Source organism: Quercus robur, chromosome 2 (genome assembly GCF_932294415.1).
Source record: "Quercus robur chromosome 2, dhQueRobu3.1, whole genome shotgun sequence".
Taxonomy (NCBI): Eukaryota; Viridiplantae; Streptophyta; class Magnoliopsida; order Fagales; family Fagaceae; genus Quercus; species Quercus robur.
In genome coordinates, this window is record NC_065535.1 from 75,781,233 (window position 1) to 75,808,800 (window position 27,568).

Genomic DNA, 27,568 nt, shown 5'->3' on the forward strand with positions numbered 1-27,568 from the left:
AAAAAGAAAAATCCATGATATATATCAATAGAAAATTGTAGTAGTGAACGATTCAAGCTCGACTTTTGATTGAAGGGAGTTTCATGATATTTAATACAGAACCAAATTACTTCAATTAAAGATTCAAATGATTGGATTTTAGGTAAATCTTAGTTAAATTTGGTTAATCCAATCAAAATTGATTGAAATCAACAAAAAATTTGGGCGGATAAAATTTGGTTAATCTCTTTATACAAGACTTAAAATTCCATTAAAATTTAAAAGCCAAGAGAATATGGTATCAACAGCACTGATATTTTGGCAATGAGTAGAGATCAAAGCAGTAGAGCTATTGACTTTTCTGGTGTCTTTTTGTTTTTCAATGTTATGTTTAGGATGTAATATAATTGAGTTCAATTAGAGAGTGCTAGTGCAGTAAATCTAAATGTTTATATCTTAGATAATACCTTCAGTTTATTATTAAAAAACATTAACATTAACAATAACCACAAAGGGCAAACCTCAGAAACAAGAAAAAACAAGAAAATATTAAAAGTAACTTTAAAAAAGGAAGACCAAATTGAGAGTCTAAAGACAAGCGAAGTAATAGATCCTAAGCTTAATGAGAGTAACATGGTCCATTAGCCTTTTGATAAAAGCACTTCACTTACCAAATTTTTTAAGTTAATGGATGAGGAACCAAGTGGACCTGTGGCCTCTTCAGCCAATTTTTTCCACTCCATGGCCTTTTTCTTCATTTTCTTTCCCTTATCTCCTTCCAACAATTCTCTTACCATCTTCTCTACTTCCTCTCTTTTGACATCAAAGTCAATTTCCATGCCGATGGCCCATTCATTGCAAGTATACTTGCAATTTGTTTGCTGATCTGAAAAGAATGGTAAGCAAAGCATTGGCACTCCTGCGCATACACTTTCAATGGTTGAATTCCAGCCGCTATGTGTCAAGAACCCTCCAATTGAGGGGTGGTTTAGCACTTCCTCTTGAGGGCACCAACTAGTTATTAGACCTCTTTCTTTAATTTCCTCCTGAAATTCAGGTGACAAAATCGTTGATCCACCTTCAACTAAGTCAGGCCTAATTATCCACAAAAATGAGTGCTTACTATTTGCAAGTCCCCAACCAATCTCAACTAATTGCGATGGTGTCATGACAGCCATGCTACCAAAACTCACATATATCACTGAGTTGGGTGCCTTTGAATTAAGCCAATTGAGGCACTCGGTTTCTTCCTTCCATAAACCATACCCAATTGATTCCAAATGATCATTGGATAAGTGATTGAGTAGTGGTTCTAGAGGGCCAATAGCATATACATGAGGAAACATGGTAGAGAGAGCATGCAAAACTTCTTGCTCTAACTCATCAAATGTGTGAACAATAATCCCTGAAGCACTAGGAGCTCTCTCTGCTGCATCAACCACAGATCTATAAACAATTTCATTTGGATCAATGGTTCGTACAAAGCTTGGAAGATCCCTCAAACGTATGTCTCTCATACCAGGAATCCAGTCTATAATTGTGTCAAGATACCCATTTGTTAGATAGCTCTCATCTGCAAAGACAAAAAAGTTTTCAGCATTGAATGATTAATTACAATAAAATAATGCAAGATTTCAATTGGATTTTGCACTTTTTGTTACACCTTTAAGAGGTATGATGCCTTTGTCCTTGAGAGAAGGAAGCTGCAGAGTACCCATTACGCTACAAGCAGAGAAAGGGTAGAACATCACAACAGGGATTTTGAATTCTTGAGCAACAGTAATGGTAAATGCCAAGCCAGCATCTGAAACAATACAAGTAACTGGAGGATTATCTGAAGTTGCACTGTTGAGTTTGACAAGAAGGTCAGAAAATGGAGCCAAGAAGTTGTTCATAATGGATTCACAAAGAGAAGGGATGTCTTGGGAGGCATTGATATCTGACGGAGGAAGGCCATCGGGAATGGTTTCGAATCGAAAGTCAGGCAAGCCATCTAAGGAGTTGGGATCTCTGGATTTCATAAGACGTTGGTGGATGAACTCAGTGTTCACAAAGGTTATATGAAACCCTTCATGGTGGAGAAGCTTTGAAAGCTTTAGCATTGCCTTCATGTGACTTTGTGCTGGGCATGGAATACAAATTGCATGAGGCTTATGAGCTACTTGTGTCTTTGAATCCATTTCCTTTCTTCTGTAGTGTGTGTGAGTGCAAAATGCATATGCCTAGTTTTATAATATATACATTCTCTTCCTTGGACGCCAAACATATGAGAAATATCCAGTTGCTGCTCTTTGACTCTTCTCTTCCTTGGACTCTCTTCCTTGGACGCCAAACATATGAGAAATATCCAATTGCTGCTCTTTGACTCTTCTCTTCCTTGGACTCTCTTCCTTGGACGCCAAACATATGAGAAATATCCAATTGCTGCTCTTTGACTCTTCTCTTCCTTGGACACCAAACATATGAGACTCTTTGACTCTTTCTAATAATGGACAACTTTTTCTCTTTTTGCTTAATAAAAAATGACTACCGACAATAGTTTGTCACATAATAAGCGTAATGCCCATTCATATTATCTCTTATAATGTAGTTTCTCTTTCTTTTTTGTGCTTGAAAAGTGATAAGTCACTGACAGTCCACGTGAACATCATTCAAAAATTCAAACTCTACCTCTTTTGTTTTTTTAATATAACATTAACTATTTAATACTTATTCGATTTGTGTGCTCTGCCCACGTATCATAACACTACAATGAGTAAGACTATCTATTTTAGTATTATTATTTAATACGTACATCAATATCATTTTTTTTTTTATAAGCATCAATATCAGTTCTATTATAAATATTATATATATAATATTTTTTCTGAGAATATTATATTGGCAAAAATACATTTTTTGTTTCTATATTTTGAACTGATTTCTATTATGATCTTTAAAATAATTTTACTATTAATATAGTTCCTAAAAAAAGAAAATTAATTTTATTTTGGTCATTACCGATAATCCACTAACAGAAGAATCATATATAACAAATGAAATACACCGCTAATGTTAGATCCTTATTTGTCCATTAAAATAATATTTAAAAAATTATTTAACATTTTTTAAATGCCACATCAGGATTTTAATTTAAAAAAAAAGTCATGTAAAAAATTTAAACAAAAAAATAAAATTATAAAAACATTTAATTAAAAACATTTTTTACTTTTCATTATTATTATTTTTGGGTAAGAAACTTGTTCTTAATGATCTTCCCCAAATCAAAACATACACTTGTTGCCATCTTCTTTTCTATTGTTGCTCTTTTCGGTCTTTTCCTTTTCTTTTATATTTTGACATTTAAATAACATTCCAGAACATGTCAGATTAATTTCACATGTTAATATTAATTTCCATTTGGTGGGAAATTTTTAAAGCAACCAAAGAAACTCCCAAAAAAAAAAAAACTAAAATCCCAGAAACCATACCGTAAACAAAGCCTAAAACCCGAAAAAAAAAAAAAAAAAAAAAAAACTCATTTTCTACTCACCCAAAACCCCATCACAGCAAACAACAATATTCACAAGAAACTTCAACAAATAAGAACACCCAGCAACAAAGAATACCATTGGTAGAAAGAAAATAACCTTAATCTGTACCAAATTTCCAAAACCCACATACATTGTCGAAGCCCACATCCAAGTTGTTTTTGAGATTAACCCAAATCTGAACCATTTTGAAGCCAATCAACCATTATTCCCTTGAAACCCCAAAAATCAAAATCAAAACAATTTGTAGACCAGAGAGCTTTAGCCTTCAGCTCTATGCCCTCCACCGCTGCATCATCTTCCTCATCCCTCTGGCCAGTCCTCCACCTCCGTCACGAGGCAGATCAGCCTTTTTATTGATTTGGATCTTGACTCTTGACTTGCAGATCGGCCTTGTATTTATTCGGTTGCTGTCACGGCATGGTTGGCGGCGGCCCAACGCAAAACCAGTGAAGTTGAAATGGGTTCAAGGTGGCGCTTTGGTTGAAGATTAACTGAATGAGGGTGGTGATTTAAGAAGTGTGGTGGTCGTGCTCTGGGTTTCAAAGCGAGTTTGGTGATTGAAGAAGTGTGGGTTGTGGCTTCTGGGATTTGATGATTTTCTGGTTTTGAACTTTCTGGGCTTGTGGCTTTGGATGAGTGATTTCCATGTCTTGCAGACGGAGGTGCACTTGATGATGGCTTTTGTAGGCAGTCGAATGAGAATTTCTGGTAGGATTTCGGGAGGCAGACAGTCCAAAACCGATTCTTCTTCGTTGGGTAAATCTTCAGTGAAGGACTTGGTGAGTTCAGGTAAGTTGTCTGACATTGCTAGTTCCTTCAAGCTTCAAAGAAAGAGAGAAAAAAGGGTTTTGGGGTTGGGGCCTGTTTGGTCACCAAGTTCAAACATCAATTCTCACCTTTCAAACAAACTTACCTACATTTTCACACTTTTCCACCGCATGTATTTCAAAAAAACTAGCAAAAAAAAAAAAAAATACAAAAATCTAATCTCAAATTATGCTACCAAACATCGACTTTTAACAGAGAGACACTGTAAAGAAATAGTATGTGCCAAAATGTTACTGAATCGGTAAATACCAAACAACCCAGATTTTTATTTTATTTTTTTCTTTTTAAAATGTTTTAGGGTGGATAGTGTGAGAGTAAAATAAAAAATAAAAAATAAAAAAATAAAATGAGAGAGAGAGAGAGAGAGAGAGAGACTGACTTTGAGATTGGAGAGTGGACCCGGCGAGTTGGATCGGAGGTAAAACCCTAGCGGCTAGCGAAGCTGATGATGAGTCGTGGGAATGAGAAATGTGTGAATGTGAGAGTGAGAAAACAGCGCTCTTTTCAGTTTTTACTACAGTACAAAATTTCTTGCTGCCAAAGCGCTTGACAGCTGTTTTCTTCTGCTCTTTAATTTTATATCAACTTTAGCCCATGTATGCATACCACCAATATTATATGTAATATAGTGGGTTTTAAATAGTTCCATTAAAAAAGTTTTTAGACATAAAATAGGAGGTCTAGTATCAATCTCATTTACACCAAATATTTATAAGATATTTTAGTCTGATAATAAAAAATAATTGTTACCGGGCGGAGGCCATAAAGCAGATGATAAAGAACCATTGATATATGTAATAAACTAATAATATAGTTAAAGTTGTTATGACTTTAGCTAATGAATGCATCGTACCGAAATTATATGTAATATAGTTAAAATTTGTAAAATTGTGATTTTTAACTATGTTTTGTTGGTTTTAATTCTATGTCAAATTTGATTGTATTCTGTCAATTTTTTATCGGTATGTTTGTGGGATTTAATGTAAGGGTTGAGTGTGAGAGTTTGGTGAAGAATTGTGAAGACAGTGAAGTTTGAGACTTGCTCACAACTGACTCGCAAGTGGACAACCTACAAAAAGTCACGTGAGAAGCACATGCTAGAAACTGAACAGTTTCTTTCTAGGTTATATTTCACGAGTCACTTCACGACTTGGCCAACCCGCAAGTGACCCGCGAAACTCTCTGTCTGGATGATTTTAAACAGTGCTTTCCTCATTTCTTTACCCAGACTATATAATCTCACATTACTCACGAAATTATAAGGAGACTTTCAAAGCAAAAACCCTAGTAATACACTTGAGAGTTAGAGATTGTAAACCTATAATTATCTACACAATTTCTTTTAGTTTTTCTCTACTCCTACCTCTCCAATTACAAATCCTTGAGTGGTTCTTAACCCAAACACTTACCTCACCCAATCTGAGTGTTGAGAGAAGTTTTGATACATGTGGGAAGCATTTGATGAAGTCATCGATTGGTGGATGCAATTTGGAGCTCATTGTGGGATCCTAATAATTAGTGAAGAAATGACTCAGTGAAGTCCGTTGGTAGTTGGAACTCAGAGGGTTCAAGTACAGTAGGTAAATTAGGCTTGGAGGGTCCTTTTAATATCCTTGTACTTCAACTTTATTCACTAGTGCATCTCTCTTCCATTTCTCTCTAAGCTTTACATTTATTGTTTATTGTATATGCTTATGCTTTAGAGAGTTGATCCGATTTTATTACGTTACACTTACTCTTATTCTGCATTTAGTTAAGTAGGGTAAAAGCAATCTACCTGTTAGTTTTAATTTGGGGGTTTAAACAAGCAATAATAGTTTTACTATTGAGCTTTCAAAAATATTTTGTAAAAAATTATTTTTATACATTATGTATAAATATCATATTCATTAGGTAGTATTATATTTGATAATTGGTTATATTCCAAGTCATTAAAAAGTGAGTAAATATGAATTATTATGATTAATATAATTCAAGCATGAACATACTATTTGAATGAGCTTACAAATATTTAGTATCATTTGATTAACTTAATCACATAATTATTTTCGATATTTTTTTTATAGCGTGTATAATTAAAAGGATTAAATTTTGTAAGAATGTGGTGTAAAACTCATGTTTTATCCCTCTAATCGCAACATGTCACATCATCTTATGACATATTCAAGAATAAGCACAACTACACCCAATCAATTCTAATACTCATATATAAATCCATACAAATTGAGAGTATATTGACATGTTATTAGGTGTGGTAGGGTGTATTAAATTTTATATAAAATGTTGATGTGACAATCACTTATTGAATAGTGTAAAATATGAGTTTTACACCCCATCCTTACCAAATTTGGACTCATAATTAAATTTGCTTTTGTGATTTGCTAGTTTTTTCTTCAATTGTTGCTGAGTAATTAACTTGAGCAAGAATGTCATATTCCCAAAAAAATAATTTTTAAAATATAAATCTTAGAAAAAGAATAGGTTTTCCAATTAAATTCAAACACCTTGTTGCATTGAGCAATAAAATACTAACTGTATTATTTTTTCCAATGACAATTAAATTTAATGCAGCTAAAAGTTTATATTTCATTGGAGAATCTAATTTATTCCACTTAAGTGTTTACTTAGAATAAATGCATGTGCCTCTATAAATACATGACAACAAATTAATATTTTATCATAAAAGAAAACACTATTATGTTTTACTGAATAGAAAAGAATAGAAAAAAAAATACAATTTATATCCTATAACTTTGATCAATTTGTCATTTTAGTCCACTAAGTTTAAAAATTGTCATTTCATTCCATTAACTTTGAATAATTTGTCATTTTAGTCCGCTAAGTTTAAACATATATTTTTTTTCATTTAAATAAATTAAAAAAATAACCTCTCAAATTGTTTTTTTAATATTAAAAATGTCAAACAACTTTGTCTTAAGGGAGTTAACGGAAATTTTCTAATGGCAATGAACAGAAGGACTAAAGTGATCATGTTATCAAAGTTAATAGAATTTAATGGCGATTTTAAACCTAATGGACTAAAATGATAATTGAATAAAGTTATAGGGTGTAAAGTGTATTTTTTGCCATTCTTTCCATTTCATTTCCTTTATAAAGTCTCAAACATATGAAAATTATTGGACTTTTTTGTCCATGTCCACACTTTGTCAGAGCCTATTGTGAAAACCAAGGAGAAACTATAATAAAAATTATGAAAATCAAAATTCATGAAAGATTTGTGAACCTATTGATGAAATTGACTTAGATGATGAAGAAGGTGATTTGGTTAAACTTCAACATGAAACTTGGAGTCTTGGACAACTATGAATCAAATCTCTTTTGGAGTTTGTAAATCATTTTAAAGAAAGACAATTATTTCCTTTTTTTTGAAAGCAATCATATTTTAATGGTTAATTTGTGTGGAATTTAGATTTATTGCATACTGTAAGGGGGTGGGCTATGTTAGTGGTATTGGGCTGCCTTCTGCTGCACTAAGCTCAAGTTTTCTGGATAAGAGAGTCGAGACCGGCCCAGCCTCAACTTAGGTTGGTCCGGCTTGTGTGCAAACTAGGCCAAGTCTGCCAAGGACTGTTCACAGCAGGCGAAACTGTTTCAGACAAATCGTGGCAGGCAAACATAATAATAATAAAATAAACAAAAAATATCTAGCCACTTAATAGGGAATTGATCAAATAGTCCTTAAAACCAATTACAACAACAATATTAATTGTTTTCTTTTTTACGGAAGGGAAAAAGCGTAACAGAGGATATCAAATGTTTATTCGCATGGGTTAGTTAGAATATTAGGAAAAATCGACCAAAAATCCAATCCGTAGGAGCAAAACCACAAAGGGAAGAATGTTCCTTCTCAACGCAGTCAATCTCTCAGGAAAGAGTCCTGCCGTGGAGATTAACCGCCCTAAGGGAAACGTGTCTGAGTGGTTTTCTGCGTAAATACTCTCGAGGTTTTCATAGAGGGCCGGATTTCATGAGGGAGAGAAGGGACCAATCTACCGGTGCATGCCCACCGTTCTAATTCTCACTATTCCTTTCTTTCTTCTCACTCGTTTTCTTTGCTATTTTCTTTTAAGTTTTCTATTTCTTAGTCAAAGTTTCTGTTGTCCCTCTTCCCTTTGTTCACGGTAAGGCCCTCCTTTTACAGTGCCTGCCGTGACCAGATTTTACTGTTTTAGCCCTTAACTTCCTTTGTCTGGTCTGGGTGTACTGGCCGACCATCATTGTTTCGTCTGTGTGTCGCCCTCTCATCACCAGACAAGGAAGAGTATTTTGTTTGCTAGTCTGTCGTGACACTCTTTCTTGCTACTGCCTGGGTTATTTCTCTCTCCCTATCCCTCATGGCATGCACCTAATGGTTCCAACTCAGCTTGCCTCTTTTGGGTAGTAAGCCATCCCAGTAGGACACCTCCCCGAAAGAGCCTGAGCCGGAACCTTTAAAATAGATTTTTCCCCTCTCCCCACCACCAAACTATATTCTTTGAATTTTTGACCCCCCGACCTCACCATGCTCTGTATTGGTTGGGCACAAGCTGGTGGTGCCTGGGCCTTGCGTGTGACTTCATTCCATATGTGTCCAAAACTTGTCTGCTACCTGTTCATCTGCCGTGGCCTGGAGGCTCACCGTCCGTGTTCTTTGACCTCTTATGTGGGCTTGCTTTTTTGTTTTCCCACTCCCTTCAGGAGTTGGGCTTTATTTGATGATGGGCCTTACATTTCTTTGGCCCATTCCTTGGTTTCCCTCATTCCTTGTAATATCGTTCTGTTATTCCTGCTGTAATGATTTAATCTTGCTGGGCCTTTTTTAGGCCAGCCGTTTATTCCTTCTCCCAGTGGCTGAGCATGGTCACTGACTTGCTTTTATTTATGGGCTCCTATGTCCTCTTTGGCTTTCCTTTGGGCATCCTTGGCCCGTTTTGCTTTCTTTTGGCTTCCTTGGCCCTTTCGCTAACTCTGCATTCCCATGAGCTTTTTACTAACTTTATTGGGCTCCCCGACCCAATAACCTTATTCTCATCCTTGGGGTTTATGGGCCTGCCATAAACCCCTTACTTTCTTAGTTTGCATTACTTTGGGCCTGCGGCGACCCTTTCTCGCTTTTATTCCTCATACACTGCCCTTGGGATGCTATTTCTCTATTTCCGGGCTTCTTCAAGCCCATTTGCCTCTTCAAGATCCATTTGTTTACTTCCTGGGCCTGTGATCCATTATTCCTGCCGCTCGGGTCTAATGGTTTTGCTGTCTGTTTTGTTGCCCTGGTTATTGGGCTTTCTTTCTTTCCACCTGGATTCTTACAAATGGCCCTCAACACATACATTCAATGAAATATGAGAATATTGCTCACAAATTATTTGTCAAAAGAACATGTTTAGCTGGTTACATGACTTATTAATCTAATGGGTCGTGTCAATCCATATTTACCATAATACATCCTATTTATCAAACAAGTTATGCAAGTCGTGTTGTGTTACTTGTTTAATAAATAGGTCGTGTTAGGGTCAAGGGTTCTTAACTTGATTAATAAGCATGTCGTGTTTATGTTGACCTATTAGTTTGTTGAGTTATTTAGGGCTTGTTTGTTAATGTTGTTTGAACAACAGTTTTCGTTATTTAAACAACATAACACGTATTTCCACAACACTTAAACAATGTTATTAGAACAATATTACCAAACAGGCCCTTAGATTACGGTTTTTGATTTCACAATAAATTAACAAAGTTATTCAAATTTATCTGGTTAGGCCAAATTATCAATTATGCATGTGACTGTTAGAACATATATTATATGGCATACCAAATATGGTGACACTAATAGCATAAAATCAATCACAATGGAGGCGTTGACATGGTGATGAAGTGGAAAACCCAAGGAAAATTATATAAGGAAAAACCCATTATGGAGGAAACCTTCCCCAAAAAGACAATGCACTATATTAAGAGAAGTTTTACAATTTAGTATAAAACCTTTATACTTAGACTCTACAAACCATAGATAAGCTTATAGTAGAAACCTTCTACTACTCCAAAAACTTTGAACTCTTCAATACATGGATGCCTTCATGGATGACACACTTGTGTTTATGACCGAAACTTCTAATTGACTCCAAAAACCTCTTGAAATTTTATTTTACATCAAGAAGTTTGTGGTAACACTTTAGCCCTGATCACCAATCTTCAAGGATACTGTCTTTAGATTTTCTTCTTGCACTCAAATTTGATATTGAAAATAGAGAGAAATAGGTTTGAAACTTTATTTGTGTGGCAAAGTGCTCTTTCTCTCTTGTTTTGATCATCCATAATGTGTCCTTATATAGTCTAGCATGTTGGGCATGAATTAGAGTTGAAACAGACGAATTACTAGGCCATATTAGAATTAGGATACATAATTCTCGATTGATTGAAAGGTGTTGAGAGGTGTTAAAAATCTATAAAATGTTCTTTCCTCAAACCGTTCTTGGGTCTTTTTCATGGATTCAACAATCCACATCATAAACTCCACAAGGCTTAACAATGCACATTACATTGAACCTTACATAATTGAATACTCATGAGTCAACACGATATGTGAACACAAATTCTGACCCCTTGTAGATACCTTATTTTGTACCCATTAATAAATTTGATCTCTGGTCCCAATGATGAGCTTGACATATGTCAACCAAGGGTATTTAAAGAGTTCACAATAGTTTGGAAGTAATCACAACTCAAAAGTGCTCAAATCGCGTTGAAAATGATTCTAAAAAATGACATTTTCTCACTGTTTTGATCGTACCTTTTGATCTACAAATAATTTTTTAGTAAGGTTTATTTCATTGAAAAGTAGAAATCTTGGCTTCAATTTTAACACAAATTTTGCCTAATTTAGATTTATATTGAGTAAATTATGTCTGTTTGAAGTTGGACCATCAAAACTGTCAAGAATTAGGGCATGCTTACGCATGAATCAAGGGTTCGTGTGCACCCTCAAAAGATGAGTATGCAGGCTGATTTTCTGGGCAGTGGAAATTCATTTTTAAGGGCCCAAAATATCATTCTTTAATCTAGACCGGCCCCTAGACCCTTGGGTATGTCTAAAGACCATTAAAAAGCCCCGAAAACCCTAATTTTAACTTATAAATACTCATCTTATGTTTCCAATCAAGACTCTAGCTAGAGTTAGTGATTTTTGGCCTCTATCTTCTCTAAAAACCTATTTTCTCTTTTCAAAACCCTAGGGCAGCACCTTAGCACGTTTTTTTTTACAAAATTAAAACCTCTCTTTAGCTAGTTTTAAGGCAGAAAACTTGTTTTCCAAGTTGTTTTCTAAAACCTTTTCAAAACCTTTTGTTCTTGAGTTGTGATTACTAACTATTGTTGTGTTCTTTAATTATTATTAGTACCTCAATCTAATCTTTGTGTTGTAAACACTGAGGGATCAGTTAAACAATCTCAAATTTGTGATTCTAAAGCAAGGTGGGTCTCTTTCCCATGATTTGTTACTTTGCTACATAGGATTCACATGATTCTTTGTTTGATGCTATCTTAAGTGTTCTTACCATATTTGATTGATCTTATGATCTTTTTATCCATGTTTTATTTGTTCTTGTTATATTATTTTAGTTATATGTAAAGTTTAACATGTTATTTATTTTATGTGTGTTTAGGATATTTATTTGGTTTGCTTGTGGCTATTTATTTATGTTGATGCTTTGTTTTGTTTCCTTTATGTTAGTTTAGCGTTTAGGGTTCTAACATGCTTATTTGATTTTATGTTTATATCTTTGAATAATTAAATCTGTAAAAATATAATTTTTCGAATCTATGCTAAAGGATGCGTATGCATCTTTGAGTATGCATGCACATGGTTTAACCATGCGTATGCATAGTTGAGTATGCGGACGCACCCTGAACCCATATTAGGCAAAATCTTGTTTTTATTTGTTTTAATCATTTTTCACATGTAATTTGATTCTGTTTGACTTTGTTTTAGGTTAATTATTTATGTTTAATTATTTTTCATGTTTGTTTGAATCTTTTTGCCATGTTTGTGATTTAATTGTTATCTTTTCCTTTTTAGTATATGTTTGATTGTGTTTTATTTGTTTCCTTTTATATTATGATGTGATCTTTAATATGTTGTGTGTGTTATTTCCTTAAGTGCATGATGTATTATGTTTAGGTTAAGGATTATGGCTCTCTTAATAAACTCTTTAATTAAATATGGTCTAGCAACACATAATGGAGGCCAGCCCTCAAGTCAGACAGTCTTGGGTGTCTAACACCTTCTCAAGTTGTACCCATAAAATTGGTATGAAGACCTATGCATGTAAGTGATTGGCCCAAAAGTCCTAATATGGTTCCTAGACCTAATCTAGGTGGCGACTCCATTTTTCTCCGCCATGGTTCACTTGGCCGAAGTGTACTCCCTTGCGCCCACACCCCTATTAATATATATTTATGAATTTATACCTTGTTGAAGAAACTTTGAGCTTTCGGGTTTAATGCGGAAAACAAATTTAGACTTATATATAAATTTTAGTAGTTCTCAAGTAAAATATAAAAGCCTTTTTTTTTTTTTTGGGGGGGGGGGGGGGTGCTAAAATGAAAATATCTCATAAAACATAAGGAATTATTACAAAATTTTTTGACAAGCAGCAAACTTGGCTAGTGCATGCAACCGAGTTTGCTTTCCTTTCCACAATTGTTAATAACTGTTGTGGTTGATTTATAATAAAAATGGTGTTATAGTAAACTCATGTTAAAGTAATGCAGCTAGAATCACAACATTCCACCTTTACAGATATGAAAAAAGTTGTGATTGGGAGTAATTTAACCTCCCATTCTTCCATAGATTTTTTTTTATTTTTTATTTTTACGGTTTATGAAAATACGTTGGTCTAGACTAGATTTCTAGAGCTGACTGACTAAAGAATCTGCATAAAGTAGTTGGAAAAGAATTGTTAAGTTGAGATCAACTAGGCCTGATTTGTCTCAGTGCTGTCAAGAATTAAAACTGATTGACAGTGAAAATATGTATGAAGGGAACATGTACGCATAAGAATATTGGCAAATGCATCATTTCCTTCATATCATTTTACATGCAATTTCTTTGTCATATTAGTAGTCAAGCCTCAATCATTCCTCACTAATCACCATCATACTAATTTCGATACCCCTGTCCAGTAAAGAACACTATGATTAAAGTATCATTTTGATAAAAAGCCTGTAATTGCAGAGGAATAATGCACTTTCTTGGAAGAATTCAAGGAAGCAGAATCCCTCATTGTTAAAGACCTATGCGACAGGGATACCACATTTTCTCATGGTCGGGTGCATTCAAAGTCCCACAACACGGTATAACTTTTTTTTATGTGTTGTCTAAATCAAATTTGCCTTTTTACAAAAGTTCATTTGTGGACAAAGCTTAAAAATTTAGAGGGCCTCATTTCAGACAAATTGTGATCATGCAAAAGGGAGAATCACAAAAAGGGCTTGAGACCCACCATTAAAGGACTACATTTGGAACTCTTCTTCTAAAAGATTCACAAAAGCTAGGGGATGAAAATCATACTCAACAAATGTCAGCTTCATTTTCAGGTCCCTTTATTTCTTTTCTCCCCTTTTTTTAAGTATTTGGAAAGGATTCATGTGAGTTCAAATTCATCATCCATGTGCCATACAATAGAGACTAGAAAGCAAGAAAAAGAACCATAAATATCTAATTTTATGAGGAAAAAGGGTATAATCATGTAAAGGAATGAAATTTCATTGACAAGATGAAAAAAAATCTTCCTCAGGGATAACCATTACCTCTTTTTTGCTTTGGCTACTAGAAGTCATTAAAAAAATTCAAAATCTAAGTAAGGACCAGATGAGCTATCTGAGTCAGTAGCACCCTTGTCATTGGGAGGCACTGATGACTTGAATGCGCTGTTCAAAAATGTAAGATCAATTGGTTTTGGAATTTCTGGAGGGTGAGTACTACGAATGAGAGCCCAATTAACACTTTCAAAGAAGGGATGCTGTTTGATCTCAGTGGCACCTCTTTTGAATCCTAGTCTCTTTTGTGGGTCCTTTACAAGCAGGCCCCGGATCAAATCCTTAGCTGCAAAGCTGATACTTGATCCGTCCGGAAATTTTAGTGGTTGACCAACAACATTGAATAATGTCTCGCGGTTTCCATTGCCTTTAAAGGGTGTCCTCCCATGTAGTAACTCATACAAGAAAATACCAAATGTCCACCAATCGACAGCACTCCCATGACCATCCCCTCTAATTATCTCAGGGGCTAAATATTCATGTGTTCCAACAAATGACATAGAGCGAGCGCTAGTTGGCTCTGCAATTAGTACAGGAAGTGAATCTGCATTTGTCATTCTTTCACACCTTGCCTTTGTTATTTTGGAATTGAAAAATCTAGGCTTAAAGCAAGAAGGTTGTAAGCAAGAAGGCCCCACACAAACGGGTAATTTGCAAGCTGGATCAATGCATGATGGCTGAATACAGTAAGAAGATATCCGGCATGATGGATCTACACTGGATTGAACAAGGGTGGGATTCACATAGCATCTTAAGGATAAGTCAAAATCAGAGAGCATGATGTGCCCATCCTCCCTTACCAATACATTTTCAGGCTTTAAGTCCCTGTACACCACTCCCATCATGTGTAAATACTCAAGCGCAAGAAGCACTTCAGAAGCATAAAATCTGCAAGGGCAAAAGAGAAAATCAGACAAATTTTTCTTGATTAGTGACATGGTAAATATTTGCATCCTCTTAACTCAAGTTGGAAAACTCACAAATAACCCAGAGAAACCATTTACTTTAATTTATTGAACAGTCTCTAACCACACACCTTTTGTCTTTTATAATCAGAAATTTTGAACATAAACAAGCCTAGAGTGCATGAGGATGGTGCTAAGGATGCTTGGGCAAACTAAAATTACATTATTAGCAAAGCATATTTCATTAATCTGAGTTTAGTTGATAACTATACCCTACAAATCACCAACTTTCTTAATGTCCACTAGAGTTCCATTATGAGATGCTAAATAGGAGTATAAACAACATCATCAAAGGATATTCCAGCATTGAAGTAGCCGTGGTTATTCAAGAATTCGCATTCTAATACTGAATGTGGAACTCATAACTAAGGTCAGGAGAAGTTAGATTAATGCGTACAACAAACAAGGCCCATCACTATCACAAGTACACCCATGATTTCTGCTAGCTCTCAGCAATCATTCAAGATTCATTGTCACAGCTCATACAGTCATGCATTTGTACCCCCTCTCACATATGTATGACTGTATGAGACTGAGACCCATCTGCACAAGCATATGAGAACAGAGTTGCATACAGCTGTAACACGTAATACCACCTGCATTCTTTTCCCTAATTATCGAAAACTAATGCATAAAATAGACAATTTGTTTCCCTCTCTCTTTCTAGTTCCACAAACTAGTATTTTTCAGTAGCATCTAACCTAATTAACACTGTTTCATCACAACTTAACACAAACAAAAACAATATTCATCAGATAAACAAAAAGAAACAAATGGGAATTTCAAAGTTTACGACTTACCTTGCTACCTGCTCCGCAAAATGCTTGCCCGGCTGGCGTTGCCGGAGCGTGTGAAGATCACCACCGCTGCAAAACTCCATTAACAAGCAAGAAAACTTGTCAGTCTCAAAATGAGAATAAAGGGTTGGAAGGAATGGATGGTCCAACAAACCCAATATATCCCTCTCAGTCTGAGCTCTCACAAGCTTCTTCCTCCCAGCCAACATAGCCTTATCCATAACTTTCATTGCAAACAAGCAACCCATCCCTCTTAACTCAGCCAAATACACACTCCCAATATCCCCACATCCAAGCTTCTTCAAAAGCCTGAAATTCCCTATACCCAAGTCCCCATCTTTAGCTTTTAAACACTGAATGGCATCCCATCTAATATCATTGCCTTTGTGAGGCTTTGAAGGGTGAAAACTCCTAAAGCTTGATTCATTTCCATCAAAGCTGTTAGATTTACTTGCATAACTCAAACTACTCATCTCACTTTCCTCACAGTCCACTACAGGTTCAGCATTCTTGTGAGCCTCAACAGTGCTGGCATTGCTCATGTTGCTGCTACTCACACTGATATCAGACCCAGAAACTGTACTGCTACAAAGACTGGTGCTAACACTGGCATTGAAACTAAGGTCTTGAAGGTTGCTAGTGATGGATTGGGTGCCATTATTTTCACTATTATGGACTGGTTTATCCATGCCTGAGGGAAGGAGATATAAGGAATTTTTAAGTTTTTTAAAAAGTGTTTGATGAAAGGTCTAAGAGAAGGGATTTTGTTGTGTTTAAAATGTGAGAGGATGATGAGGTCAAGGTGGGTGGGGGTGAGACCGAGGTGGTCAAAGAAGGGCGAGAGAGACGCGGGCGTGAAGAGAGCTGAGCGTAGAGACCCAAAAGGAAAGGGTGAAAAAGGGTATTCAAATTTGAAATGAGGGGATGAGAGAGTGAGAGTGAGTGAGAGAACCAATGAGTAATGAGTTGGGTTTTGAGTCCATTTCTCTCTTGCACTGTCCTAGACAATGTTACAGCTTAGAGACAAAACGCAGAAAGAGAATCAGAGAGAGAGAGAGAGAGAGTCCCTGTTTACGAGGATGACAAAAGCCTTTCAGTTTTTCTAAACGAACATGTTCAAAAGTTAAAACCCCTCCCCAGCCAATACCGTTACTTTGGGGTTTTGGATTTGTAGCTAGAATGAGGTACATCATGGTATGAGTTGTTGCCTTGTTGGGGGATAAACTATGAATATTGGCTGAAATTCCATTAAAATTTTTACAACGCTACGAGTTATTATTAGTGGGCAAAAGTTTGCCTACCCAAATAAAAATTAGTAAAAATTTATTAATTATTATAAAAATTATTGTATACATTATAGATTTGATGTTAATTCAGTTGTTGTGAAAATTATTGTTAATGTACTCGTCATTGATATGAAAGCTCGTATGTCAGATCAACAGTAAGTTTAGAATGCAAAAGTTATTACTTGGATTATAATGGTAGAGGAAAGGTTGATGGTTTCTAAGGAGAGGGTGTATTGTATGGTAGGCAGTAAGTCGTGGATTGTGGACTCCATTGGATATTCCCTAGAACCAAAATTTTAGAGCACTGGTTAAATTATTATTATTTTAGTTAAATTTGTTAAATAGAGAAATTTGGAATATTTATTGTCATTGGTTAAAGTTTACATTTTATGCCAAGAAAAATGTAAGATAATATTTTCACAACAAATTTTAGGTGGTAAGTTGTTATTAACTTTTATTAGTGGGCAAAATAATAATTTCAGTAATGAACCTATATTAGAACCAATAATAATTGAGTTATTTAAAATTTGTTATGAAATTATTGTAAAAATATTGTGAATGCCGCACTACATTTAATACCGACTAAGCATAAGTATGACCCTTTTCCCTGCAATCCATCAATTTCCAAATAAAATAAAAAATAAATAAAAACTGTCATATGTTTTTTTTTTTTTTTTTTTTAAAAAGAACTATCATATGTTAATAGCATAAACAATGTAAGGAATAGTGGGTTTCAGTTAACTCAACTGAGTTGAATAAGAGAGTTGGAGTAAAATCCTCACTTACACAAAAAATCGATTGGTGTAAAAAGTATAATTATCAGAAATAAACGTCATAGGTTGAAACTCTATAAAAAAAATAAGGGAAATGCTGACGAGTGCCCTAAGGGCACTGGTTAAAAATCTAGTTAAAGAAAGTTTTTATGGGAAAAGAAAAAAAATTAATGTTTTGACAGTTTTTTTTTTCATTTCCCATAAAAATGATGTTAAAACTTTTTTAAAATGGATTATTAACTCAACTGAGTTGAATAAGAGAGCTGGAGTACAATCCTCACTTACACAAAAAATCGATTGGTGTAAAAAGTATAATTATCAGAAATAAACGTCATAGGTTGAAACTCTATAAAAAAAATAAGGGAAATGCTAACGAGTGCTCTTGGGGCACTGGTTAAAAATCTAGTTAAAGAAAGTTTTTATGGGAAAAGAAAAAAAAATTAATGTTTTGACAGTTTTTTTTTTCATTTCCCATAAAAATGATATTAAAACTTTCCTAAAATAGATTATTAAAAAGTGTCCTAAGGACACTTGTTAGCATGACCTAAAAAATAATGCAAGGAATAATTAATATGTTGCAAACGACTGACACCAAAAATGAGTTGAACATTGCTGGATGCACATTAATTTGTACGATTTTTACCAACTCCTTTGAACTAATGAGTTTGGCTTACTTCTAGTATTTTTTAAAAAGGAATCTTTTTTTATTTTAATGAAAAATTACCACATCATCCACTAATTAAATAAAATGAAGAGATTAAAACTCACTATCACTTGTCATTATATATGACATGTCCAGTTAAGAAAAGTACGAGATAAGCCATACCCTGCACGAAACCAATGGAATAAAGAGGGGGTTAAAAAAGGTAACATAAATCTTTTAGAGCTAATAATGTTCCTAGAGTTATGTATTATCTAAATATCGTAAGGATAAATGATGCTTTGATGGAAATAAGATTACGCAGATTCCCTACGGCTAAACATAGCAAAAAGGCTGAGATGTCACACCAGCTTTGTTTATTACTTTATTTAGTTTCCATTGGTGAGAATCATCGATAATCTTATTATAATATTATTTACATGGGCTTTTTTGTTTGTGATTTGTACTGTATTTGTATGCTAAGTGGAAGTCGTGGGTTTATCCGTTTATGGATTCCATTGGATATTCCCAAGAGCGAAAATTTTAGAGGGAAGAGTTAAGAGGCCCACCTTTGGTCAATCATGGTTTTTGATGCACATTAGCTATATGGAGAAAGTTCTGAACATTTGCATTCACTCGTTAGACTGAGTAGCCAACTCTCATGACCGGAAACATTAACCCATCCATTTTTAGAAATATTTTTTTAAAAATTGAAAAAATATTAACAATTTTTTCAATTTTCAAGAAAATATTTTAAAAAATAAATGGTTTAATGTGTTCGATACACATTAACCAGACTTATAAATAATATAGGGTCATACTAACAAGTGCTTTAAGGGCATTCATTAATAATTCATTTTAGGAAAGTTTTGACATCACTTTTATGAGAAATGGAAAAAGTTGTCAAACATTAATTATTATTATTTTTTTTTCATAAAAACTTTTTTTAACTGAATTCTTAATTAGTGCCCTAAAAACATTTATTAGCATTTCCTAATAATATAATGCAAAAGTCTGACACACCTCAGTTTGCCATAAAACCAATGGTCTGACACACCAAAAATGGGTTAGATGGGTTAGACTTTTACTGTATCCGTAAGACCAGGACACTAATTTTGTACAATTTTTACCTAACCTTAAAATAAAAATGTAGGAAAAAACGTTGACATGAATGTTAGAGCTAATAACGTTGCTAGACTTGCCCATTATCTAAAAATTTTAGTAATAATAATTGATGTTTTGATGGAAAATAAGCGTATGCATATTCAGGTAAATATGGCCAAAAAGCCGAGGAAGTAAAGTAGGTCTCTAATTTAGAGGGCTGATATGCAACTTAGTTTAAGTCTGCCACTGCGATACAGTAAGGATGTGTTGAGAGTTTCAAATGTACCAGGTTAAGGTTTTTAGTGGGGAAGCATAGATATGTTACAAAACCTACCTATTCTTTTTTCTGACAGAGTGAAAAACATTACCTACTGCTTTGTATTGTAGACACAATGTTTAACCACTTGAAAAATTCTCTTTTGTTGATTTTTTTTTTCTTTCTTTTCTCTTTATTTCACTAAATTACATAGATAGAAAAAAAATCTTCAACAAGTGTCGTCCCAAATGTATTTATCTTCATTCTATTGATGATAATCACCTGTTATCTTGCTTTTTGTTGGCGGTTTTTTCCCTCATGAAGCAACTAGATATTGTATCATATTAACAGTTGTTTGCAGGTGTCAAATTTCAAATCGCACCTCATGTTGGTGTTTCTTTTTTAAGAGATTACATTGACAATGCTTAGAGGTGGATCTTTCTTGTCTACGAAGATCCCAAATCAAACCTTGAAGTACAATCAAAGAACTGAAGAAGAAACATCACCTAATCTTCAGCAATATAAATGTGATATCCAAAACATGTCCTTCACCTAATCGCATTCAACATGAAGATGCCAGAGCTAGTTGCTGCATTCTTTCTCTTCCTAGCATTGCATTTAATGCTCACCGGTAATTCCATAACACAAAAATTTGCTTGTTCATTGATTCATTGAATTCACCACATTGAGGTAATATGCTAATGTTAATGACTCAATCCAAGAATCAGTCTGCCAATATTGTGTGAATGAATTTCTATCAAGTTTAAAAGGGTGTGCTTTTGTTTCCATGTGCCATGTAATTTCAATGAGTCATTGTTCCTAAACATTTTTTTGTGTACTAGAACCATGTTAATGTAATTGAAAACCATATTGCAGGGAGTGCAGCAGCAACTCAAGTTACACTTTATGTGCATAACAAATGCCCCTTTCCTATATGGCCTGCAACAGCCCCTAATGCTGGCAATCCTGTCATAGCTGATGGTGGATTCTATCTTCCCTCAGGCCAGACACAACGTATTTACGCCCCATTGACATGGAATGGCCGGATTTGGGCCAGAACAGGCTGCAAATTCAATTCCAATTGGAATCCCGCCTGTGAAACTGGTGACTGTGATGGAAGACTAGCATGCAATGGACTTATAGGCACACCCCCAGTCACACTAGTGCAAGTTGCACTTCAAGAAGATCAAAGCAAGCCAAGTTTTTATGATGTGAGCTTGGTTGATGGCTATAACATCCCCGTTGCAGTCACAACAAGGCAAACATCACAAAAATGTACCATTAGAGGGTGCTTGAAAAATGTGAACAAGTTGTGCCCACAAGAGCTTGAGGTCTTAAATAAAAAGGGCGAAGTGGTGGCGTGCAAAAGTGCTTGCTTGGCTTTTGGTGATGACAATTTTTGTTGTACGAATGAGTTTGGGACCCCAGAAAAGTGCAAGCCTACTGTCTACTCAAAAATCTTTAAGGATGCATGTCCTTGTTACTATAGCTATGCTTTTGACACACCCCCACCATTGGTAAACTGTGCCTCGAGAGAGTATGTGATAACATTCTGTCCTTCAGGTTGGGGTGATGCATACACATCCATATAGAGTTTTACATAACTTATATCTCTATGATTGTCTAATTTCAAATTTGATTAGAAGCTGATGCTTGTTATGCAAGGCCTTGTTATTTAATAAAATAAATTGTACCGAGGCTTGGCTGATGTATCATGAGCTCAAGGCCAAAAACTCAAACTATATATATGTTTTGAAACCTTACTTGCTCTATTGAAAATTAATGTCAAGAAAGTAATTATACCCATTGTCTGAAATTTATTTATATCATGATAGCTTTGACAATGACTATAAAAATTTGCACTTTTACTCAAATTTTATATATAATATAAATATACATGTATTTGAATTTGAAAAGGTAAAAATAATAAATAAATAAATAAAAGACATAATGCCCATTTGTAAACTTATGCATTGATTGAGGCTTTTTTTTTTCAGATTAAAAAATTGATTGAGGCCAATTAAAGCTTTTCAAAATTTTTTTTTTGAGAATGAAAACTTTTCAAATTTAGTGCCACTCAAGAATCGGTACTTCAAAAAAAGAAAATCTAAACAAGAGACAAAAAGCTCGTGTGCACAACCTGTATGAGTTTATGAAAGATAAATACCAAAACATTTAGTGACCACAAATAGCCTGTGTGCACAAAACATTTCATGACCAAAATATTTACTATGTATCGATTGCAAAGTAGCAAAAGATGTTCCAAATGTGACGTCAAACTAAATTTGCGCAAGATGGCAAGCAACCTTGTTTGATTTATGATGAACAGTTTTTTATTTTTTTTTTAAATTTCGAAATAGAACACAATAAAGGAAAGTTAAATTCAATTTATGGTGTCCTAGGTTTTTGAATGTTTGTAGGGCACATAATCATGCCCCCAAGCCAAGTTCTTATGAAACCCAAATTAAAGAGCGATCAATAAGAGTAAACCCATAGGTTGAAACTATCTCTAAAAAAAAAAAAAAAAACCTAAAGAAGACTATTCATATATGGCTAAACCATACCTTGCATCTTTAAAGTTTAGCCCAAGTTTGTGGGTCGTAATTAGCTCAATTGGTAAAATTTTTTGTTGTCAAATAAGAGATCTAGAAATCAAATCTAGTATATATAAAAAATCAGTTGATGTCTCGACTTGATGAAGCGAATGCTATATGTTGAAAAATAATAATACTAATAATTCTTCAATAATTATAATAACTCGTTGCAGACCCACGCAATGCGTGTAAATATATAATTATTTTGTAATATGATATAATTCATAATTTATTGAAGATAGTTTTCTCCTAAAAAATTGAACTATTTCTAAAAGTATTTTCCAACTCTCTATCTCTACAAATATATCATTATATATATATATATATTTTTTTTTTTTTCCTTTTTCTTTATAGATATGATATTTGTAACCCAATAATGGAGGGACATGCCAACACAACATTAGATTTCCTATTTTTCTTCCCATGATGAGATTGTATCATATTTTAATTCTTCTAAATTTTGAGGTGCAACCTTCATACTAGTTGCTAAATCCTTAATTCCTAAAAGTGATGTCTAATTAGTTGCCAACAGAAAAGAATAAGACCACAAAAAAAAGAAAGTAAAGTGAAGTTTTATAGGTTAGAATCATAATGTACAAAAACTTATTTACAATAAGGTAAATAAATAAAATACATATTAAACAAACCTTATTTCAGCAAAATGATCAAATTTAATAGACCCTCACTTAAATCAATTTCTATCAAAAACCAAATTGTCAAATTGTAATATGCCATTGATTCCACCCATGTCCACTATAGACATTTATCAATGTGTCCATGTACAAATCACTCAATTGTCATTGTTCTGAATTCCCACAAAAAATCAAAATAGTGCGTATACGAATTGTAAGTAAGTGAGTAACTTGTATTGCCATAACATGGTCAAAGTTGATGGAAAACTTGCTAAACTCGGCCAATTGTTCATGCCTCGGAGAAGATGTTTATCAGCATTCTAGGTTATAAATTTCAAATGGCTACGGGAAGTTATTAGATTGTATCAGTTGCTATCCCCCAAAAATAGCAATTGCTTCTACTTTCATTAGAACACATTAGCTTTATCATATTGTGTTTAATAAGGAAAGAAATAGTAAAATCCAAAAGAAATAGTATTGTTAAGTTTTGTCTAAAACTCATGTACATAGTATTCTACATATTCAAGAAGAGAAAATTCTAAAAAGAAAATCAAGTTGTTGAAAAAATAGCATAATTCAAAATCCAAAACTAAAAACCCAATTATTGTTCATGTACACAATATCAAAGATAGGTATTCAAAAATCAAGAACCAATTAGTTTTTCTATCCACACAAGAATTAGCATAAAGCTAGGTACTAATGGAATTTAAAAATAATTCAGTTCTTTGAATTTCCTCACTTCTAAAATACCAAAAAATTTCTCATAAGCTAAACAATCCCCAAAATTATTCGTCAACCAAACAGGCCAACTAAGGTCCCAAAAACAAAAATCCTAGCCACAACACAACAGTCTACTTAAGCTGATGTACTTTGAAGAATTAGAATTTTCTTTAAAAATTTAAGATAAAAAAATTTAAACTGTTACATCCCATGTGGCGTACACAAAAAAAATTTAAGATTCAAACTCTACTCTCTTTTCTCTTCCATTTTCCCACAATTTTTGGGACACCAAACAGTCAAATTAAACAATAAAACAAATTATTGTTATAAGGAAATGAAAATCTATTATAGCTGATGTGTATTGAACCATAAAAAGTAAATTATCAAGCACCACCCAAGAAAAGCAACAAATTCATTCCTCTTTCCTTCAAAAGGTTCTAATAAAAAAATGGTTACCAATTGATTAGTATGACCTTCAATAGATTAAAAAGTCTCTAGTGTCAGCGAGCCTTGATCATTGACATCTGTCAAGGAATTGACAAATGAAACAAAGATAAAAATGAAATTTAGTTCAGCATATAAGACGACTAGAAAAAGAGAAAAATAGCAATTTCTCTTTGATGAAAATGAATAACACTCTTACTATAAAACAAAGACCAAAATAAAAACATCACATTGAAGTTAATTATCATACCTTATAGCAAACATATTGAGAGTAACATTCCTACAATCTAAAGAAGGGCAACCATAAATAAAAAAAGAAAAAAAAATAGCAGAACTAATTTTGAGAAAGAAAAAAAAAACATTTTAGTGAGATAGGAATAAATAAAAAAAGAATAAGAATAATACAAATAGCAAAACTCATTTTGAGTTTATACCCTTTGGACTTGGGCTATTAATGTTCACCTCTCATTTACTTTAGTTTCGTTTGTAAGCTCTAGAGTCACTATCTGTCTCTTGCACTCATTTGATTGGGCTTTGGTAGACAGACTTGAGCCATGACCGAAAGAACAGAAAAAACACTCAAAAAACTATCACATTGAAGGCCATACCAATCAATTTGTAAAGAGAGAACAATTGAAAATTTATAGAAAAAAAAAAGGAGAGGTGAGGAGGTTGCAATCTATCGGTGACTATAAGAATTTCATATAATAACGGCATCTCAAGTGTCTGGGTTAATAGAGAGACACATGATAGATTTGGAGATAAAGTATCAGTGACTTTAAGAATTCCATATAATAGTGGTGTCTCAAGAGTCTGGGTTAATGGAGAGACACACGATAGATTTGGAGATAAAGTAACATCTAAATTTATGAAGAGACTCAATAAATGACAATCAATAAAACAAAAAATAAAAAAGAAAGAAAGAAAATAAATGATGACATGGCACTGATGTCGCTTAACTGAAACATAACAATAATAATATATATAAATATAGATGAGGTAGGGAGATTTGCCTCTATGGAACCATGTCCACCAAAATAAACTCATCTTTCTTAGTAAAGAATTCTTGGAGAAATTACAACATAAAATAAATGGATTATAGGTGAATTCCGATTTTTTTTTTCTTTCTTCTTCTTCTTTTTTTCCAAACCATTCTCTTTGAATATTTATTTATTTATTTTATTTATATCTTGTTTTCTTGATTTTGGCCAATCTATGTCCCCTTATTGTGGAAGAGAGGGAGGTGAGTCAAGCCATATGTTGTTGGGGAACTCTACATGGGTCTTACCACGTGATCCATCCATAAACCTAGACCCTAAGCCTAAGGTCCTTGTCAACCTTCCTATGTAATCAAAGGGCTTCAAAGCAACAAACAAGGGATTGAGCTTTAGCCTTTAGTCTCATGAAAAAGAGTAGAGAATACCATTAAGTTACAAATCTTTTAGCGTATTGATATCGATTTTAATATGGCAATGACATGGATTAAATTTAACATTAGAATAATAGAATGACAATAAGTTAAACAAATATAGAGAAAAAGTTGTAACTTTGTAAATTTGAAAGAAAAAAAAAAATTAGAACAGATTTCGGGAATAAGAAGTAAATGATTTTGTAGCCTATATGCTTATATTTTATGCATAATTTTGTGTCAATAAGATATTATTTATTATATGATCTACAAATTTATATTTTATGCATAATTTTAAACTACAAAAACTTACAATTTAAACAATTTATTGATAATATAGCTATTGATCTTTAATTTTCTAGAAATTTTGCAAACATGAGGAATATAAGAAGAAAATGTAATCCAATGGTGGATTTATCAAAATTTATTTCCAATAAAAAGACATTGAGTAAGGTTAGACTACAACTAATTTTGTAGCTAAATTTTGTTTTTTTGTTTTTTTTTACTCCTACATAGATCACAAAAGAATGGCATAGCCATAATTTAATGATTTTAAAAATTTTTTTTTTATGGAATTTTAAATTGGCCGAACGGCCAAAAATAGGACTCAATATATGTCCACTACATTGGACGAGACACGGTCATGTTGGGCCCATCTCCAGTCCAGTACATACAAAGCATTAAAATTTGAAGCTTAGCCCCATAAAAAATTGGACTCAAAAGTCAGATTGAGCTTGTGTCGATCTAGCCCAAACTGTAGCCCTTAACATTTTGAAACCTGAACTGTAGGATGAAACCAAAATCTTCAGTCTTCAGCTCCTAAATCCAAGCATCTCTTTTCTCCTGTATTCACACACAGGCACATATGAACATGTTTGTGTACTTTTTTAGCTTTTAAGGTTGAATTTTTATTGTTTTAGATTTGAAGTGGGTTACAATCAACTATCAAGTGATGAGAGAAAAATCACTGCAACAATATGATTGGATACATGTGCATTAGCTAACTGGAGAAAGTTTTGAATATCTGCATTCACTCGTTGGACAAAGTAGTCAACTTATTCATCACCTTCAATGTGCAATCCATTATTGCCAAAAAAAAAAAAAAATACCATGCATTGTAAATTATAATATAAGAGCACTCATATTAGCTGGCGTATAATAGAAAAACGTGTAACATTTACATTGCACTATTCATTTTATTTTATTTTATTTTTTTTTTATTTCTTTATGTTGTGTGTGAAGAAAGAGAAATAATTAAAAAATTAATATTTTAATGAAATTTATATAGTATGAAATAGATAATTTAAGGTGTGGTGTTTTGAAAAGTAAATATGTAAAATAAAAAAATTAGATTCTTAGAACTGATGAATATTCTAACACAAATTCTGACATACTTCAGTTAGCCCCAAAAAAAAAAAAAATTTCAAAGATCTGGCCGGCTCATCAAAAATGGGTTTAACTTTACTGTATGATGACATTAATTTTACTGTAGGATGACATTAATTTTGTATGCCTAAGCCTTAAAGAAAAAGGAAGTAAAGACGATAACATGAATGTTAGAGCTAATAATGTTGATAGACTAATTAGTAATAATAATATTAGCTGATGCTTTGGTAAAAAAAAAAAAGCTTTTGCATATTCAGGTAAATATATGGCAAAAAAAAAAAAAAAACTGAGAAGTTCTGTTAGCGATAATGAGAATGAGAAAGTAGAGTTGGTCTCAAATATTATTCAGAATTTCATTTTTTTTGATAGTGAAAAACATTACCTGCTGCTTTGTAAAGTTGATAAACTGT

General features: G+C 33.5%; 3 protein-coding genes and 1 long non-coding RNA gene across 5 annotated transcripts; 1 reads left to right on the forward strand and 3 right to left on the reverse strand.

The window, feature by feature from the left end:
• Nucleotides 1-410: 410 nt before the first annotated feature.
• Nucleotides 411-2,494, reverse strand: LOC126715050 (7-deoxyloganetin glucosyltransferase-like). Its single transcript, XM_050415482.1, has 2 exons — nucleotides 1,643-2,494; nucleotides 411-1,552 (listed from the first exon to the last, which is right to left on the reverse strand). The coding sequence occupies exons 1-2, from the start codon at nucleotides 2,157-2,159 to the stop codon at nucleotides 621-623; spliced, it is 1,449 nt and encodes a 482-aa protein (XP_050271439.1). The 5' UTR covers nucleotides 2,160-2,494; the 3' UTR covers nucleotides 411-620.
• Nucleotides 2,495-3,589: 1,095 nt separating this feature from the next.
• LOC126715057 (uncharacterized) lies at nucleotides 3,590-4,920 on the reverse strand. Of its 2 annotated transcripts, none has more exons than XR_007651790.1 (2): nucleotides 4,720-4,920; nucleotides 3,590-4,373 (listed from the first exon to the last, which is right to left on the reverse strand). It is a non-coding gene; the product is annotated as an uncharacterized LOC126715057 (long non-coding RNA). The 2 variants fall into 2 exon arrangements; XR_007651791.1 differs by having other exon boundaries at nucleotides 3,590-4,466.
• A 9,103-nt stretch (nucleotides 4,921-14,023) lies between these two features.
• Nucleotides 14,024-17,058, reverse strand: LOC126715058 (serine/threonine-protein kinase D6PK). The gene is made up of 2 exons (XM_050415486.1): nucleotides 15,919-17,058; nucleotides 14,024-15,041 (listed from the first exon to the last, which is right to left on the reverse strand). Exons 1-2 carry the CDS (start codon nucleotides 16,602-16,604, stop codon nucleotides 14,174-14,176), a joined length of 1,554 nt encoding a protein of 517 aa, XP_050271443.1. The 5' UTR covers nucleotides 16,605-17,058; the 3' UTR covers nucleotides 14,024-14,173.
• A 3,472-nt stretch (nucleotides 17,059-20,530) lies between these two features.
• On the forward strand, nucleotides 20,531-21,780 carry LOC126715059 (thaumatin-like protein). The gene is made up of 2 exons (XM_050415488.1): nucleotides 20,531-20,605; nucleotides 20,851-21,780. The coding sequence occupies exons 1-2, from the start codon at nucleotides 20,542-20,544 to the stop codon at nucleotides 21,564-21,566; spliced, it is 780 nt and encodes a 259-aa protein (XP_050271445.1). The 5' UTR covers nucleotides 20,531-20,541; the 3' UTR covers nucleotides 21,567-21,780.
• Nucleotides 21,781-27,568: the final 5,788 nt, after the last annotated feature.